Raw genomic sequence first — 19,671 nt, 5'->3', positions numbered from 1 at the left:
TGGCTTTCTCTTTCCTTAGGTTCCTCTCATGCTGCCTGCCTGGAATTGATGGGCCCTGCTTGCTTCCCCATCTTGTCCTGTGGACACCTCCAGGGCAGAAACAGTCACTGTCCACTTTGGGCCACTCTCCTTGCCTTCATCTCACTTCCCTCCAGTGTGGAGGAGCAGCACACATCGCCCCCTGGTGGCAACTTCTGGGCCCATAACTCCGTGTTCCTTTTTTTTTTTTTTTTTTTAATTTTAATATTTATTTGTTAGTTCACTTCTGTGGGGTCTTAGTTGCGGCATGCAGGATCTTTGCTGCTTCACGTGGGATCTTTCCTTGTGGCCCATGCCGTACGCAGGCTTCTGGCGTGTGGGATGGAACCCCCATCTCCTGTATGGCCAGGCAGGTTCTTAATCGCTGAGCCATCAGGGAAGTCCCTTAACTCAAGTGTTCTAAAGCAATTACTGAGTGCCCTTTGTGTGCAAAGTACTGAGGCAAGTGTGGAGGAGGTGGGCAATGAGGGGAAGGAGGGAAGGAGTCTTGTGTGGGTGCTCAGAACTCAACTCTAAGGTCGCCGAGCTGCGCTCAGATCCCGATTACGAGGGAGCCCTGGGTGTCCTCCTGTCTAGTGGTAGTCATGGTAGAGGGAGGTCCTGTGGCTGCAATGGGTGTTAAATGGCATTGTAGGTGGACTGCATGTCAGCATCACTCCAGCCCAGGACAAGCAGGCTGTATTTATTACATTCACATGCTCTGTGCCTTCAGGAAAGACCACCATCCAGAGGGGCTCCCTGCTGTGTACGTGGACATGCCAGCCTCAGGGTTCTTCCAAGCAGAGTGGAGTCCAGATGCTAAGGGCCCCTTTCCTGTGCTGGCCAATACTCTGGTGGGGTGTCCCACTGAGCCAGGACTTCAAGGCTCTAGGGGTGGGGGCCTGTCTGGTACAGCAGAAGTCTTGGGCATTTAGGCATCTCTTACTCCCCAGGTAGCAGCAGGACTGGCTGGATCTGTGTGGCTCAGGTGTGCTTGAAGGACATCTACCTGTACACAGGTGTGCTGGCTGGAATGAACACATCTATGGGCAAACCAGAGATGGCCTGGGCTTCCTGCTATGGGAAGGAGTAGTCTCCTCATCACAGGGGGCATTCAAGGGAGTCTGGGCACTCTGGGTGAGATTCTGTGGAGGGGAGCTGGGCATCAGTTGAGGGTTGGACGGGGGGATGCTTTAAGCTAAGCTCCATGCACCTGCTTCAGCCACACAGGCCGCTTTACACCTGTATCTACCCCCCCCTCTGCCCCTTCACTCAAGCTGGTCTCTGACCCTCGTCCTGTGTTAGACATTTCAGCCTTCAAGGTCTGGCTCAAAGCTTCCTCCTCCCTGCAGTCTGCCCTGAAGAGGTAGCCACGCAGGGAGTGTCTGAACACCTCCAGATAAAGTTATATTCACCCATGTGACCATTCCTGTCTTCTGTCTCTTCTATTAGGCCCTGGACTCCCTGAGGCAGACTTGAATCCTGAGCATCTTTTGTAGGGATCGTAACTCCCAGGATGACACATGCTTGACGAATGGTCCATGCAATTGGTGGGTGTTCTTACCTTCTGTGCCTGAGAAAACCATGATTCAGACTCCCTAGACAGGCGGGGGGCAGAAAAATAGTGGGAAGGCTGGAGTGGGTTCTGGAAGGTAGGGCAGCACAGATAGAACAGGCTCCGAATGGCCAGCAGTGACTGGAATCCCCATGGTCCTCTCATTCTGAAGGCAGTGGCCTCCCAGCAGTGAGAAGTGTGTCCTCTGGAGCCAGATGGCCTGGGTTCAAATCCCAGCCCTGGCACTAACCCTGCTGTGTGGCCACGGGCAAGCTATTTAACCTGTGCCTTAGTTTCCTCATCTGTAGAAGAGGATCATAAGAATACCTACCTGAAAGTGTTAGTTGCTCAGTCATGTCTGACTCTTTGTGACCCCATGGACTGTAGCCCACCAGGCTCCTCTGTCCATGGAATTCTCCAGGCAAGAATACTGGAGTGGGTAGCCATTCCCTTCTCCAGGAGGTTTTTCCAACCCGGGGATTGAACCTGGTTCTCCTGCATTGCAGGCGGATTCTTTACTGTCTGAGGTACCAAGTGCTGTTGTCAGCATTAAATGAGTTAATATGATACTTTTCAAACTCCCATGTGTGCAGAAATCACCGGGAACCTGGTTAGGATGCAGATTCAGATTCAGTCTGGGGTGGGGCCGGAGATACCATGTTTCTGACAAGCACCTGAGGATGCTGGTGCTGTTGGACCTCAAACCATACTTGGCATATTCAGGAATTAACACCCGTAAACTAAGAACAGGGCCTGGAGCATGGTAGGGACTGGGGCAGTGTCGTCAGCACTGGTACTTGGTACCTTTCAGGGAAGGCTTTGAGAGCTTTCTGGCCTCTTTCAGTGCACTTTCTCGGTGCTCTGCTGTCTGGAGCCTTGGTGATGCTGGCACCTCTGCTGTCTGAGGTGGGCTGTTCTGAACCTTCTTGGTGGTCTGTGCTTGGGGCGCTGAGGAGGGACAGGTGTTGGTGGGCAGGTTTCAGGACAGAGCTGAGAAGAGAGACACAGGAAGAGGGCCTGGCTGCAGAAGCAGCTCACCAAGCCCACTCGCTCGAGTGTCCGGGCTCACGCTGGTGTGTGCTTCACAGTCTAAACCACACACCTTGCAGCTTCCCCTGCCCCCTCTGCTCCTGCCGCCCCCTGCTTCCTGCAGGAAGGGCACAGGTGACTTCAGCCAGGGGCCAGCAGCGCTCTGGCTGGAACCGCAGGCCCGAAGCCCTCGGCCACATCCTCTTGATAGAAGTGCCTTTTGGTCCATTCCTTGCTCTGCCCAGACCCCCCACCCCCACCCCACCTGGGGTTCTGGTGCACTGGCCAGGCCTGGTTGGTCCCTGAGTCCTGGCTTGGACAGTGGTGAGGCTGGGGTTCCTGGGTGCTTCTGAAGAGGTGGAGGTTGGGGGATGGGAGAGTGAAGAGGTTGTAGACAAAGAACTCTGTGCTGGGGGCCTGGATGGTTGAGCATCTGACTCAGCTCTGCCTTTGAGACCTACCCCTCCCTTTGCACCCTCATCCCACGGTCTTTGTTTTCTACCTAATAGGGTTGTTTCCAGAGGATGCCATATGGTGACCCATGAAAAGTGGGTATATAAATCACCTTCCTCAGTCAGGAGCAGGCGAGGCCCTCCTGGCGGGTACAGCCAGTTGCTGACCGAGATGCAATTTAGGTTATTTCCCGGCTCCAGGCCCCGAGGAACAAGCCTAGTCACAGCGTTCCTCCGGCCTTACCCTGAGAGAGGGTGATGCAGCCTGGGGTCCTTCATCCTTTGCTGCTTTCAGGTTAGCTCATGAGCTCCCCGGGGCCCATGAGATCAAGGTCACCGGTTTAAGCTCCATGTTGGGGAGGAGGTAAGCTTCCCTCCTTCCCACTCAGGCAGCTGCCCTGACCCTGTCTGGTTCTCTCTTAAATAGGGAGGCTTCAGGGTGGGTGTGCAATGCACCCTCATGCCAGGAGCCCACTCTGAGGGCTGAGAAGAGCCTCTCCCACCACCCCATGGCTCCCCCCACACCCCCATGCACCCCACCCCAGCAGGGAAGCAAGGTGCCCAGTTCAGATTCCTTCAATCAGAGGATGCCTTTCCTGGAAGAATTCGTCTGACCTGATCCTGTCCTTGTAGGGCTGGGAGGCTGGGCCCAAAGAGAAGTGGTCTGGCCCTTTTGGTTCTTGCTTATTCAGCATCATCTGGCCCCCTATTTCTGGTAACATCATTCATTTGTCTTTGGAGATTAACCTTCTGCATTAGATGACATCATGGTCAAGCTGTCAATAAAAGTACCCCATCCAGCCTCTCCAGCCAAGGGGTGGCCATTTGACCTCATCATAGCCAATGGTACTCTTTGAAGAGAAGTGGAATGAGGCCAGGAAACAGCTGGAGTTTGGTGCCTTGAAGGCATCTTTGCAGCCAGGTCCCTGCAGCTGGTCTGGAATCTGCTCCCCTGAGGTCTTGGTCTTAGGAACCACTCCAGATCCTTTCATTTCTGTGTCGCCAGAGTTAGCCACAGCCTGTTCCTGTGGTCTGCAGCCCCAGAATGGTGATTACCGCCAGGAAGGACATGTGACTCAGGGGTTGGGGCACTGCTGGGACTCAAACCCAGGTCCCTAGATTCCCAGCCTGTGTCCCCTGGAAGGCGCCCTGGCCTGGGAGGAGGGACAGGACTGAAATGAAGTGGAATCGTAGAGAAGATACGTGTGTTCTCAGCTCCGGCCCGGTGTTGGGAGGGGGTGTTGGTGGTTTGACTGCTGGGCAGAGTGTGAGGAGGCGCGTGAAGGTGGAAAGGGGTCAGCCAGTGCTTGAGGCTCCCTGCCACCCTCACACATGCCCTGGCCCCTGCCCAGAACCCCTGGCACGTGGTAGAAACTCCCTCCGGGTAGGGATGAGGGGGTGCAGGCCTTCCCCAGGGAAGGAGGAATTGGTAAACAGAGCGTGCGCTGATCTGGTTCAGACAACTCAGGGTGGGTTTGTGACTCTGTGCAGTGGGAGGACTCACAACGGGCTGTGTCTAACTCACCCTGAAAGTGAAACCAGCCACCCACCAAACATGGGGGCCTCCAGCAGGCTGTCTCTTTATTAACCAGCACCCAAAGTGGAAACCAGTCAGTGAGAGATTCAGTGTCAGCCAGCCTACTGAGTGTGCATGGGCCTCCCAGGCATTCAATCATGGAATCGGCCGGGAGGACATCCAGCTGTGACTGCCTCTTTAGAGTCACGTACAACTGGAGAACACGAGGCAGGTTTTTGTCTTAAACCCCCCTGTTTTTCCCTCAAGAGCCAGTGCTCACGCCTGGCCATCAGATCTGCATTACAACACAGATTTTATTCCAAGGGCCCCAGCAGAGAGAAAACCCCACACAGACACACTCCTCTTGTGCCCTCTCACTTGGTTCCCACTTTGCCATCACCCTAGCTGGTCAGCTCTACATAAAGAGTGGGATGGTGTGTGTTAGTCCCTCAGTGGTGTCCAACTCTTTGCAACCTCATGGACTGTAGCCCACCAGGTTCCTCTGTCCATGAAATTTCCCAGGTAAAAATACTGGAGTGGGTTGCCATTCCCTTCTCCAGGGGATCTTCCCAACCCAGGGATCAAACCTGGGTCTCCTGCATTGCAGGCGGATTCTTTACTGTCTGAGCCACCAAGTCCTGGGATGGGGCTAGTAATTAAAGATGATTTTGAGTCTTAATCTGCATGCTAAGTGACTGTCCACCCTGCCTGGCTTCAAAGCACCTGTGTCAGTCAGGAATCTCAAATGCAAACCAAAGAGCCACTTTTGTTAGAAAAGCATTTGATTCAAGATCTTCTGCAGCTCAAGAATCTCTATAAACCAGGCTTGGAGGGGTACAGTTTCTGAAATGCTCTGATGTCACCCTCACCAGCCTCCTGGAGTTCTCTGCCTCCTAACCTGCATCCCTGGCTCCCATCCCGAGGGAGGTCTGCAGCAGACACACCTGAATGGGCAAGCCCGATCACGTGTTCACTGCCCCCGCTGCAAGGGAGGCTGGGAAAGTAAAGCTTGAGCTTGTTACTTGAGACTCAGGGCTCCTAAAGAGGTAAACACCACAAACACAGGAAAGGTTTGCAAAGCTGCAGTGTGACCACGATGAAAAATAAATATCCGGCCAGCACCTAAGAAGAAACATCCCCAACTGAGGGTCCTTGTCAGTCGTCAGCCCTACCCCTCCCTCCTAAAGTCGGCTTCTTTGCACCTCGTAGCTGGCAATGTGTTCTCTCTGGGGCAGGCCTGGTGGGGCGTGTCTTGCTGTGGGTTGAAGTGAGAATAAATGACCATTATTTTAAGTAAGAGAATTTCACGTTTAAAAAAACCATTCTCAATTTTCTGCTTTTTATGAAAATTGAGAATTTCTGGCAGTATTGAGCCATCGTTCCCATCTGCCATCTCCCACAGCAATGGAGACCCCAGTTTGCCATGGTCCCCTCCTGCCAGCCTCAAGTGTGGTTTCCTGTCTGGCCCCTGTGGCATATGAGTTGGGGGGTCCCCCACCCAAACCCACAGTGAGGGAGAGACACCCAAAGAAAACTCTTTGATGTTGGGAGGCCAAGGGAGTCAGATGTATTTTAGTGAATTGCCGATTGTCTGAAAACTCTACTTGATCGCTGATGTCTCTACAGTGCAGTTGGGGTGGCCCTTGAGTAGGCCTGTGAACCTGAGTAGAAATGATGTCAAGAGAAGCCTGTTTTAAACTTGGTGGAGCCCCTGTAGGAGCACACAGCTGGGAAAGCTTTGAGCTGCAGGTGTGGGGGCATAATGACAGGGCCTCCCCCCACCAGCATGCTTCCCAGAGTGCCACCCAAAGAGGCCCTTCTTCATGAATCCTCGATGCTGGCCCAACACCTTTGGAGGCTTTACACTTGCCCAGAGCTCTCCCTCACCCGGCTCAGTTTAGCGCCTTTGTTCTGAAGGAGACTCATGGTCTTTTCTATACCCTCATTGTGGTTGTTTCAGAATCTGCCAAAATATGATGGCCTCTCTTCTCTCAGTCCCACCTTATTTAGATCCTTGAGGTGGCAATGAGACCCACATGCCAGGATGCCAAGAATCAAGAGCCAGGGGAAGGTTTCAGTCTCTCCGTATGATCCTGGGCCAGGTGGTAGCCAGATCTGCCTCACCTTGCCCCTGCCTACAGCCTGAAGCAGGCATCTTCATTGCTCAGAGGAGTTTAGGGTTCCTGTTCTCTGGATGGATGCAGCCATCTTGGGTTCCCAGTCCTGTGGCCAGGCTTGACTGGGGCTATCATTCCAGAGCTGGGTGAGCTTCTGACCCTGTTTACTGCTTTCCTCCAAGCAGACACTGTAAGCAGTACTGACAGCCGGGGACAATCTAAGCAAAGGGACATTTAAATGTTTTGCCATTCCTTAATAAAAACACCCAGAAAAGCAAGCAAGCATAACCTCTAGATAGAGAGGAACTTCTCACAGACACTTTGCAAACATCACACGTCCTCTTTCCTCACTGCAACACCTAGACTGTCTTCTGAGAAAGATCACAGATCTTGGTGAAACCTACTTAAGAATACGAACAAGTGAAAAGATCTTTTTTCTACCTGTTTCTCACGGGAAAGGGGAGGGGGACCATTGCAGGAGCTGTCAAAGGGTCCTCAGAACTTTCCTAACTGTCCCCATAGCAGGACTCTGGTCTGGCAGTCAGGAGATGGGGGTGAGGAGTTGGTGTGTCTGTGGACAAAACGCTTCCCTTCCTAGGCACCATCGACACAGAGAGGTGACCCCCAGGCCTGGGCACCCCAGCGTTCTTCTGTAGAGGTTGGAATTAAACGGGAGTAGAAGGAGGTCTGGTGCCTGGTGACCCTTGAGGAGAACCAGTCCCATGCGTTTACATTTTAATTTTGATTCCTATTTTATTTATTTTCTGAAATATGTATTATGTTCCCATGAAACAAAGTTCAAAAGGTACCAAAGGTGATTCAGGAAATATTCCCCACCTTCCGCTGCTTCCTGGGTCTCCCAGCTCCCTCCCTGATGTAAATCCAATCCCTAAGGATTCGTTCCAGAACAACCTGGTGCCTGTACCTGCCAGGTCACAGACACACACACACAACACACACTCACTTGCATACACATTCTCACAAACGCACAAGCACACACCCTACTCCCCCTCACACATGCACACCCTCTCATACACAGACTCACCATATACCCATCAGGCACTCACATCTACCCACCCACACACACTCACACCCCCCCTCACAAACACACACCCACACCCTGGCACATGTCCTCTCACAGTCACACTCTCATGCAGTTACACTCTTCCACTGCACAGTTTGAACTGAACTTGGTTTGTTTTCACCCATTGGCACATCCTGGGGATTGTTCCACATCAGGAGTAGACAACTGTCCCTTCCTTTAAAAAAAAAAATTTATTTATTTGCTTTTGGCTATGCTGGGTCCTGGTTGCTGCATGGGCTTTCCTCTAGTTGTACTGCATAGGCTTCTCACTGCAGTGATTTCTCTTGTTGAGGAGCACAGGCGTCAGTAGTTGTGGCTCCCGGGCTCTGGAGCACAGGCTTGATAGCGGTGGCACACGGGCTTAGTTGCTCTGCAGCAGGTGGGTCTGTCCAGACCAGGAATTGACTCGGTGTTCACTGGCAGGTGGACTCTACCACCGAGCCACCAGGGAAGCCCTGGCAAACCTTTTGAAGCTTCAAATATTGATATTCCCTGTGTTGTTTCTAATCTACCACTTCTGGGTCCTTTAGGGCATTAGAGATTTGGAAACCTTAGATCTTTTCCTTTTCCTTTTTTTCCTTCCTTCCCTGCAGCTTGGCACCTCTGTGTGTCAGGTCATTTTCGAGGCTCTGGGGCACTCTGGGTGAATCAAACATGGTCCCTGTTCTCAGGCAACTCTCAGTATAGACACCTGAACAGAAAATCATGACCTGAAATAAGCAACTGATGTGTGTCTCGGATCCAATTAGTCTGGGGTGGAGCTTTCAGGAAGAATCGGTTTTAAATCAGCCAGTTGAGTTAGTCTGGAAGATTGGGCTGGCAATGGGGTGACCAGCTCTGTCCTAGTTTTAGCACTGAAAGTCCTGTGTTCTGGAAACTGCCTCAGGCAAAGCCGGACAGCTGCTTCCCCTGGAGCCGTGCTGGTGAGTAACAGAAACAGGGAATGACTTTCTATGTGAATGTCATGATTTGCATGAGATATGAGTTGCTCAGGGCTGGTGTTGGAATGGCTGATGAACCAGGCCACTCATTGTGGAATGCGAATAAATGGTCATGTGACTCAGTTATAGCCAATGGAATGTAAGTTAGAAGTGTCTAGGGCAACTTTGGGGAAAGGTCCTTACCAGGCAGAGGATGCCCTTCTTCGCTTCTTGCTCCGCTGTCCAACTGCAGAAATGCATATGTGATGGATGCAGCTTGAACTGCTCTCTTGGTTCACAAGGCAGAAGAAAGGTATTGGGGATACCCCAGTAGTAAGACGGAGTGAACTGAGGATTCTGATGACATCATAGGGCCCCTCCACCAGCCCTCAACAGCCTTCCTCTGATGACTTTCTAAAAAATTGTTATTTTATTTGTCTATGTCGGGTCTTAGTTGTGGCACGTGCATGGGCTCAGTAGTTGCAGCACATGGGCTTAGTTGCTCTGTGGCACATAGAATCTTTAGTTCCCTGACTATGTCCCCCACATTGAACGGGAGACCCTTAACCACTGGACCACCTGGGAAGTCCCTGGATGGCTTTTATGTGAAAGAGAAATAAACTTGCTCTCTTACTTGAGGGTCCTGTTACCCTCTTCAATTCTCTTTTGACACACACAGCTGGACTGAATGCAAACTGGGACATTGTTGCAGAGTGAAAGGGGTGGTGGCCGCAAGGGGGTCTGGGCTGGCACAAGTCAGGGTGATGACGGGGTCCCAGGGTGGACCTGGGCTGCAATGTGGAGTCAGCGGAGGGTCCCTGGGGAGAAGATGGTCCAGAAGTCTGAAGGCTGCTACGGGGCCCTGAAGTTACCTGGGGGCTGGAGCACAGAGGAAGGGGAAGGAGGCATTTGGTAGAGGCCATGGCTGAGGTGAGCACAGGGTCTGGCATCCCCAGAAGAGGCAGCCCTGTGATGGGTGGAAATGTTATGGTCAGAAAGGACACAGGAGCCAGAAGAGCCCAAATACACATGCCCCATGGCTTCTGTGAAAGTGGGGTCCCTGGGCAGGAGCCAGGGCTCTCTCCATGAGAGCCAAGGGTGCAGGGAAGTTGGTTCACAGTGGGACCCTGAGGACACAGTGTGGAAGGCGCAGGACAGGGTTTAAGGGGCTTTGTATATTGGGTGCTGGGACAGAAGGGGGATGGCTGGAGGAGGCTGGGTGCAACCCCCAAACTCCTGAGATCAAGGTCTGGGCAGGCCTGAGCGGGCTCTGTCAGGCCCCGCCATTGGAAAAGTTCCTGGATTCCTCTTCAGGTCATCTCAGAGAGAATCTGATGTCCTCCGTCAGACAGACTCTGGTTCTAATCCCGGTCCTGCCGCACTCTGGTTGGGTGACCAGTGAGCCTCAGTTTCCTTACCTGTAAAATGAGAAGGAAAACATTAGCTCTGCAGGGAACATGGAACCAGCTAGGTGGGCATCAGTGTGTACACAGGGGGTGAGGGTGGAGGTGGGGTGCTTGGCATGCTTGCTGACGGCAGCCATGCCTGAACATGGACAAAGCTGGGTCCACAGTTTCTGCCTTTACCTGCAGATGGATTTTATTTTTCTCTCTTTTAAACTGAAGTGTGGCTCAGACAGTGAAGAATCTGCCTGCAATGCAGGAGATCTGAGTTCGATCCCTGCGTTGGAAAGATCCACTGGAGAAGGGAGTGGCAACCCACTCCAGTATTCTTGTCTGGAGAATTCCACGGACAGAGGAGGCTGGCAGTCTACAGTCCATGGAGTTGGAAAGAGTTGGACGTGACTGAGAGACTAACACTTTCACTTTTCACTTTCATGGTTAATTTGCAATGTTGTTAATTTCTGCTGTATAGCAAAGTGACTCAGTTATATACCCATATACATTCTTTTTTATATTCTTTTCCATTATGGTCTATTCCAGGGGATTGGATACAGTTCCTGGTGCAGTACAGTAGGATCTCATTGTTTATCCATTCTACTTGTAAGAGCCTGCAAGTTCTACTAACCCCAAACTCCCAATCCATGCCTCCTCTTCCCACCTCCCCCTTGGCAACCTCGTGTCTATTCTCTATGTCTAGGAGTCTGTTTCTGTTTCATAGAGAGGTTCATTTGTGTCATATTTTAGAGTCCGTATAAGTGATATCATATGGTATTTGTCTTCCTTGGATTTTTCTTTATATGCATTTTTAAAGCTTTAAACTGAATTCATGAGTTTGGGGACAGGAAATACATGCATGTGGTATAAAACGGTCTACAGCAAAAAGCGTCCTTCCTCTCCCTTCCTGAGCCGGCTTTCCTCCCTGGGAGAATCAGCATCCCTTGTTTCCTGAGAAGCTTCCAGAACTATTCTAGCCTTAATAAATCCCGGCTGTTATCCTCATCTTTGTGGTGCTCGTGTTTGTCACTCTCTCCTGCAGTCAGAAGACTTGCTCTAGGGGAGAGGGGAGATAGGCTTATTGAGGGCCCACTCCATGGGGTCACCAGCTGAGAGACTCACACCCTCCTGCTGTTCGGTCCTCCTAACATCCCTGCAGGAACAGCCACCCCTCATTCTGCAGGCGTGGACAGGGAAACACAGGTGGGCAGGTCACTCAGCTTCCAGGAGCCTCGAATCGGGTCTTGTTCTTCTCGGCCACACTGGCTCCTGACTCCTGCCTCCTGCTCAGAAGTGAGTCAGCCTGATTGTCTCTCAGGGTCTTCAACTCTGTTTTCTCGCTTCTCTGCTGACAGAAACTTCTGCAGAGCTGCTCTTTTTACTCCCCATCCTGCTCACCCCATTCCCTGTGGTGAAAGAGATGGCAGCTCATAGGAAAACCTTCCCCGAGGCAGAGAGTTTAGAATCGAGAGACAGCAGAGTTGCTTCTTCTGACACTGGATGGAACGTCACGGGGTCCCTAGGCCTGTGACGCTGGATATAGGTGGACATGCACCTTCCCAAAGAGGGGGTCTGTAACTGCTCAGTATTGAAAAAAAAGAAAAAGCCTGGAACTGATTCTCTGCCAAAGAAAGGAGGAGAAAGGGGATTACAAACCATGACTTGAGAGGCAGAGGAAGTTTCTAGAATGTTCAATAAGTGGCCAATATAAGGCCCCCCAAATAGTCAACCCTGAATGCTAAACTGAGTCAGGGGCTTCTTGGAAGGCCGGGTGAGAAAGGATGTCTGAGGGAGTTGGTGTGTCTCATTCCATGGCTAGGGTACATGTAAAGGGACGGGTTTGAGTGAGGCCTGGGTGTTAGTGGACATGTATGTGACTGGAAGAAGGTGTCAGAGGCTTGAGGAAGCCTGTGAGATGGGGTGGGGGTGCCATGAGAGGGAAAAGAAGTCCCCATGGACTCTTGTGTGCAGCGCGGCACCTACTTGAGAGTGAGAGACGGCATATGTGTGACAGTGTACACGCGCGCCTGCTGCCGCAACACCCACAGTGGCCCCCCCCGGCCCCCCCATACCCCGGCCGCCCCCAGCGGAGGAGGGAGATCTTTATCTGGCCCCTGGTGCTGCAGGAGTTTCAGGCTTTCTAACCAGTCAGATCTCCCCTGCCTTCCCACCCCCAGGCCTTACCCCCTCCATTCTCTGCACAGGAAGTGGGCTGGCCCTGGGGTTTTAGTCTCTGCCTGCTTGGCCCCGTCAGCCGTCTACTACCTGGGCCGAGGGAGCCAGAGCCCAGCCCTGGGGAGATGGCTGCGGTCCCAGCAGTGGAGAGAAGCAGAGAGAGTGCATCGCAGCTCCATGTCCCAGCCAGGTAAAACCCACCCTGCCCTGGCCCAGCCTGGCCTGGTCCCCAGGTAGCCGAAGCCCCCCTCCTGGCTCCTGCCACCAGCCAGGGGGCTGGAGTGAAGGTCACGGGGATTTCTTTCAGCTCTGACTCAGACCCACCAGAAGTTTCTGCCTGATCTACCGTCTCTCAGCCCTTGTCCCCAAGCTTATTTTAGAACCCCCCAGGGATGGGGCAGGCCCTGTTTCCTTGGCTCTGGCTTCAGGTTCTAGTCTTTCCCTCCCTCCCAACTCTCCCTGTGGGAGACCAGGAGCTACTCTGGGATGAGGGGCTTTCCCAGGCTCTGTGCTGGGTCCCCCAACCGAGAGGAGTGGAGAAGGAGGTGTGAGGGCTGGGAAGGGGAAGGCTGGCTGAGATTCAGATGTGCTGGGTGCCCAGAGAGGGTATGGGGTGTAGGTGGGAGAGATGTAGCCTGCACCAGGGAGGCGCCCCTGTGTAAAGGGCGCCTCAGGAGGCTGTGGGGTGAGGGAAAAGGAGAGGGACCCTTCTGAGACCTGGCTATGAAGTGGGTGTTCTGGGAGGTTTCTGGGAGCCCTGGGCTGGAGGCCGGACTCCTGAGCTTGAGTTCATCTTTGTTGTCCCTTACTTGTATGTGTGACCCAGCAGGTCAGGAGGGTCTCCAGGTGCCCCCAAAGAGGGCAGGACTCCCTGCAGGTCAGCGTCTCCCTCCACTCCCGGGGACCGAGGCCTCCCACCCTGAACTGTGTTTGGAGCATCTAAAGGGTGGAGCCACCCCTAAGGGTCCCCTTTCTTCCCCCAAAGCCAGCATCCCACACCCAGTTGGGGAGATGCCCCCAGACTTAAACAGCAAGAGGGAGTCCTGGAGTGGGAGATGAGGGGTTGGCCAGAGAGGCTGAGGGGAGATTGAGCCCATCAAGGTCAGAGGTCAGGTGGGATGTGACTCGGACTACCGAGCTCTTGCTTCAAACCTTGCCCCAGCCCCTCGGTACTCCACATCCCACAATATTAGCCCTGGCAGAGCCTCAGGCTATACTGACTGGGTTCAAATCCCAACTCCAGCCCAAGAGGCTTACAAAGGCCTTAGTTTCCTCATCTGAGAAAAGGAGTCATAACAGTACCTACTCATAGGGTTGCTGTGAGCTTTGAATGAGGTAACATCTGAAAATGCTAAGGACAGTGCGGGGCAGAGTGAGGGCTGAGCATTAGTCATCATGACCACTATCATTATGACCACCATCACCATCACCATCACCATCACCATCATCATTATCCTCTTCTAACTTGATATCAGATAACCTGTGTTAGAGTCCAGTCCCTTGGGCAGCTCTGACAGTCTTGACACCTATCAAATGGGGATAACAACACACATTCCCAGGGCGAGGTGGGGACCTAATGACTCCATGAGTGTGCTCAGCTGTGCAGTCATGAAGGGCAAGGCACAGGTGCATGGACGTGTGTGAGAATCCAAGATGGACCCAGCTGGGGACTCAGAGATCCCACTTGCCCTCCCTGAGGCTGGGCTTCATCATTTCTCTGTGAGCTTGAGCAGGTTTCTTAACTGACCTGAGACTCTGTCTCCTCCTCTGCAGGAGGGGGCAGCCTCAGAGACAGTTGGGAGCCCTCCTCACCCCATCCTCCTTGCTCTTTGCCCTCTCGGGGTTCCGCTGCACCCTTTTGGCTATGGGTGGCGGGAACTCATTCTAGATGATGCTTCTTCTCCTGCCCAACTCACTTAGGCTGGGGCTGTGGTTTGGCCCTGACCTTCCTGTGATCTTGCACATTTTTGCCTCCTCTCACACAAAGGCTCTGTGCCAGATCCTGTCCTGGGGCTAGGGTGACCCTGCTGGTTGGGGTCTGGCCCCAGGTAACTCCTTCCAGGGGGCCCCAGGGCCATGATCCACAAAGAGAGGGCACCAGGGTCTTGCTGGAGATGCTTTCCTGGGCTCCCTGGCCTCTGGGGTCCCAGCCCTGTGCTCTGTGCTATCACGGGTTGGAGGATCCAAAGAAAGAGGCAAACAGCCCCATCCTGGGAGCGTTGCCCTGGGGGGGACAGTGGGCCAGGCAAGGAGGTGCCCCCGGGTACCTCTTTGGGCCCTTCTCCACAACCAGGCCAGATGCCCGCTGCCCCTGCCAGGGTCTGACTCCCCAGGGAGGGGAAGTTATGGGCCCTACCTCTGGGACAGAGTCTGGGTGGGGCAGATGATGGGAGGGAATGGGCCTCAGGGTGCAGTCCGGGGGTGGAAATACATCTCTGCTTCTTCTGCAATGTGACCTTGAGTGGGCTAATGGCTTGGAGCCTTGGTCTCTTCATCTGAGTAAGGAGACAATACGCGCTCCCAGCCCTTGCTGCTGGCAGATTAGATGAGCTGGTACACACGAAACCTTGGCACAGTGTGAGGGCTTAGTCCCCACCTCACTCACCTCCTCTAGAATTGCTATGAGGTATCGTTATGAAGTCATCAGCACATTTACTGGGCTCCAGGCAGTGTTCCTTGGCTCTGATTCCACAGCTGCCTCTTATGAGCTATGCGACCTTGGGTAATTTGCTTCACCTCTCTGCACCTCAGTTTCTCATCTGAAAATGGGAATAATGAGTGTATCTCCAGTAGATACCCTGATCGCCATGGTTAAAAGTTTAAAATAGGGCCTGGCATAGAGGAACCTCTTGACAAATGGTTTTGGTGTGGTTAAGGGGGCAGCTGGGTAGAGAGGAGGTGGGTTCTAATTCCAGCTCTGTGCTGGCCTCTCTACGTGGACGTAAGCAGGTCTTTCCTCTTTCTGGGCCTTATATTCCCCAACTTTTGAATAATGTTGGACATGCTATGTCATTCAGCAATGACAACATGGGTCCCTGAATCTTGAAAGGAAAGGAAAGGAAAGAGCATGTGTGGGGCAGAGGGACCTGTAGGTGCAAAGGCCCTGAGGCTGGCATGGTGGGGAACTGATGGGTGCACCTCGGGAAGACAGAGCCCAGCCTGTCTCTTGGGTGGGGGAGGAGGTGGCTGGGTGCTCACTCATGCTCTCTTCCCTTTTTCCTCCATCCAGAGCTCCCTTCCCCAGCCCCCACCCATGGATGTGATGGCGGCTCCGACTCTATCCTGCTATCTGTCCCTCCTCATCATCCTCTTGCCCCTGGCCATCCCTCAGGCATCTACATCAGTGAATGGTGAGGACCCCAGCATGTGGAGAGCTGGGCTTTCCCTCAGGAGGGAGGCCAAGGCCCTTCTAGAACTTGTTCTGAGACCCCTAATGCTTGGCAGAAGCTCCATCAACAGGGGCAGGAGGTGTGGGAGGGGGCCAATGGGACCAGAGACTGGGTATCTACCTTCTCCCTCAACCATCCTGTCTATACTGTACCCATGGGCCTCTCCAAATCCCAGGAAGACAACGTCTTCTTCTCCCTGCCCTGCCTCAACCAGTCTAGGGGCCTTGCAGGCTGTGGGACTCAGTTTCATTCTCTCTGAAGTGGACCCACTAACCATTTCTCTGCCCACCAGGATTGAGCATCTCCTCACCTGGTAGGGACAGGAGTGGCGGGCAAACCCTTGAAGGTCACAGGTGCCCTATAGCCAGCCCCACACGCCGCATCTTCACGGCATGTGCTTCCGACATCACATGCTTCTATAACTCAAGAGCCAACGTCTCCTGCATCTGGAGCCACGAAGAGGGCCTACAGGCCACCACCTGCTACTTGCACAGCCATCAGCCTAAGAGGTGCGTGTGGGGTTGATGGGCAAATGTACAGAATTGCAGGGTGCTGAGATCTTGTCATCCTGACTTTTAGACTCTTGAAATCCTACTAACAGCTCTCAGACTTCAAGAACTCTGCACTTTGAGAATTTTGGCCTAAAAAGACCCACAGACTGCTGGTGTCACAAGAGTATGGAAGAACTGAGGGTCAGATATTTAGACTCCTGGAGCCTGAGTAGCAGTGGGGTGTGCAATCCGGGCTGCAGTTGCAGGGCTGGGTATGAACCAGACTAGGTAGTTTGGGGACACTGGGCTGCTCACCTGATACGCCAAGGATGGACTCGACGTTAGAGGCAAGGAGGATCGAATGGGGATTCCCCAAAGTTTTTGAGTAACTTGGGATTTTGTGAGATGCCTAGGGCAGCTGTGGGGGTAGGGGACTGGGGAGACCCACCAGCTGGGAAGGAAACGGTGAAGGGTCACTGATCCAAACATCCTGCTGGTAGCAGCCAGCAGTGTGGCTTTGACCTCAGCTCCCAGGTGGGTGGTGATTCTAAGGGGCTCTGGAGGGCCCGTCAAGGATCGTCTGCACCCTCAGCCCTATGGGGAGAATTTGGAGGGCTTTAGGTGGGAAGGGCCATGAGCCCTGAACAGATTTGTTTCTGGATCACTTTCACTGCTTTGGGGCTTAACTGGGAAGGAGAGATGCTCACAAAGGGAAGCGGGGCAGGTGAGATTGGCATAGAGCCCGGGCTCAGATCAGTAATGCTGCATGGGGACCCTCCTGAGGCCAGCTCTGAAGGGATCCCTCTTTTTCTTCAAAGAGAGGTGCTTTTTCCTACAAAACAGTGGAATCACACCTGTGAGCTGCAACCAGTGAAGCCAGGATCCTGGGCATGCAACCTGGTCCTAGGACATTCTCCAGAAGTGAGTAGCCAGAGCTGAGAGGGGCGGCCAAGGGGCTGGTGGGTGCAAAGGAGCATCTTTCTGGTGGAGGCGCCAGCACACCCAGTGGTCAGGGGCTGCGGCAGAGTGGGCTTCTTGGGCTGGGGAGGCAGGAGAAAGGAGGCAGCATCCAGGGAGAGCAGATGACTGACCCAGGGGTGGAGGGATCTGAGGTTCATGAGGTGTCAGTTGCTCAGCTCTGCTCCTGCCGACTGTCTGCTTTTATAAATTAAGTTTTATTGGCACACAGCCACACCCATTTGCTCTCTTGCTTTTTTATGGCTGCTTTTGCACGACAGCAACAATGGCAATGTTGAATAGTTGTGACAGAGATCATATGACCTGCAGCATCAAAAATATTAACTATCTGACCCTTTTCATAAAGTTTGCTGAGCCGTGCCTTAGATGGAGGATCTCAGGGAGGGGGTCCAGCTTATTACAGCCAAGGTTTCCCCTGCCATCCACATCTCAGCAGCCTCTCCGTCCCCACACCAGCTACTGGAAGTTATATCCCTAGCCTCCTTGCCTTGCAGGCTCAGAAACTGACCGTAGTGGATGTCATGAAATTGACGGTGATGTGCTCTGAAGGCGGGAAGTGGAGGAGGATGATTACCCAGGATATCAAGCCCTTTAATTACAGTGAGTGAGGACTCCAGGGTGGAGCTGGCGTGGGGTGGGCAGCTACCTCCCTCCCTGTCTCCCTCTCTAGTCTCTATACTCTCTCCTCATCAGCTTCCACACCCCTATCAGCTTCCAACTCATTGCCCCCGAACTTGGGATGAAGTCCCGGACACTTACCCTGGTGTTCAAGGCCACTTGGCCTGGCTTCCTTCTCCAGCATGCCTCCTCTTGTGGCTTATGTTCCTGCCACACCAGGGGCAGCTCTCCAGGCTCAACTTGCCCTTCCATGCCTCTAAGCCCTTGCACACCAAGCAGCCTCAGCCTGCTTGGAAGGCTCTTGTCACCCCCATAATTGCCACTCACCCATCAAGTTCAGTGAGAAGTCACCTCCTCCGGGAGGCCTTCCCAGACTCCCGGAGCCCTTGGTACCTCCTCTTTCAGGATGTTTATGCCCTGGGTCTTTGCTGCCTGATCATGGGTCTGTCTCCCTCATTGGGCTGTGAGTTTCCCTGAGGGCAGAGCTTCTGCCATCCTTACATCTCTGTTCTGAATACTCAGCATCAGGGCTGATCTGGGTGGTGCTGGGGGAAGGTTGGTGAGTGACTAAGTAGCCTCCTCCACCTCTAGCCTATACCCCCTCCCTCTCCAACCTTGGAGGTCATCTCTAGGCAAGAGATTGGAGCTGAGAGTGAGATCCAGGATTCTAAATGCAACCCTACTTTAACTGAGTGTAATCTGACTGGCACGTCATTTAACATGTCTGAGCCTCAGTTTCCTCATCTGTAAAGTGGGGCTAACCAGTTACCTGCTGCCTATAGTTGCTGTAGGGCTTTTGTGGTGGCTCAGTGCTAAGGAATCCACCTGCAATACAGCAGACGTGGGTTTGATTCCTAGATCGGGAAGATCCCCTGGAAAACGAAATGGCAATTCCAAGTATTCTTGTCTGGGACATTCCGCTGACAGAGGAACCTGGTGGCCTACAGTTCATGGGGTCGCAAAGAGTCGGACACGACTGAGCGACTGAACTGAACTGAACAACAACATGGTTGCTTAGGAGTCTATAAGCCAAGACACAGAAATATCTCAATGAACATTTGCTTATTATTATTTGTGCAGTTCTACAGAGTCTCAGAAGTATAAAAATTAAGACCAATTGAACTTCAGAATCATACAATCTTTAATCATATAAGAGTGATGAAGTAGAATTAAATTAAATAAATGAGATGATCGAGGTAAATCTCTTTGATCAAATCTGAATGCGGAGAAAGGCTGCCTCAATTCATTCATTCCACAGATATCTAATCAAGTGGCCACCATGTCCTGGGTAAATTCCAGGCACCAAGGATACTCAAGAGATCAAGTCCTTGCCCTCAGAAAGCTCAGTCTGGTGGGGCAGACAGAAAACAAATAAAGAATCAGAAGTAGATATTTAATATGTCAAATGATGATAAGCACTAGGTATAAAAATGAAACAAGCGAGGGGGACAGAGAGTGGTGGGTGGGTGGAGCAGGCTTCTCTGAATGGGTGATATTTGAGCAGGGACCTGCTGATCCCCAGGAGAAGAGAACACCAGGAGGGAGGAACAGCAGGTACAAAGGTGGAGGTGGGAGCTCGGCTTGGCTTTCTCATCTCAGCATCAGCATGTGGCATCCCCCGAGCTTGTTCTCTCTGCCTTTGTCTCTCTCCTGTCTCCAGTTCGTCTGATTCCACCTCACTCACTCCAAGTCGTCCACATAGAGACCCATAGGTGCAACATAACCTGGACCATCTCCCAGGTATCCCACTACATCCAAAATGACGTGGAGTTCGAGGCCCGGACTAGGTCTGCGGGCCACAGCTGGGAGGTGAGTATCTGGCTCCGTCCCACCTGCCCTAACTCCTCCCTGTCCTGGTCACTTTATCCATCCTTCATCTCAGCAAAGGCACAAAAGCCCCTAATCAACCCCTGCTGCTCCTTGGAACTGCCC

At 52.9% G+C, this 19,671-nt stretch overlaps 1 protein-coding gene across 4 annotated transcripts in view; it reads left to right on the top strand.

Moving 5' to 3' along the window:
* IL2RB (interleukin 2 receptor subunit beta) overlaps positions 1-19,671 on the top strand; it is a 37,385-nt gene that overhangs the window by 9,285 nt on the left and 8,429 nt on the right. For 2 of the 4 annotated variants that reach the window (XM_081596387.1, XM_081596386.1), the window contains exons 8-12: positions 15,493-15,613; positions 15,945-16,161; positions 16,962-17,064; positions 17,616-17,721; positions 19,400-19,548. In XM_081596387.1, coding sequence (XP_081452513.1) covers positions 15,493-15,613; positions 15,945-16,161; positions 16,962-17,064; positions 17,616-17,721; positions 19,400-19,548 — 696 coding nt within the window. Of the gene's footprint in view, positions 1-1,470; positions 1,569-12,344; positions 12,454-15,492; positions 15,614-15,944; positions 16,162-16,961; positions 17,065-17,615; positions 17,722-19,399; positions 19,549-19,671 lie in introns of those variants that run through there. The other 2 variants (XM_081596388.1, XM_081596389.1) reach the window with 2 other exon arrangements.

This window comes from Giraffa tippelskirchi, chromosome 4 (assembly GCF_054371585.1).
Source record: "Giraffa tippelskirchi isolate mGirTip1 chromosome 4, T2T-mGirTip1v1.2.pri, whole genome shotgun sequence".
Lineage (NCBI taxonomy): Eukaryota > Metazoa > Chordata > Mammalia > Artiodactyla > Giraffidae > Giraffa > Giraffa tippelskirchi.
This window is presented reverse-complemented; position numbering and strand designations above follow the sequence as displayed.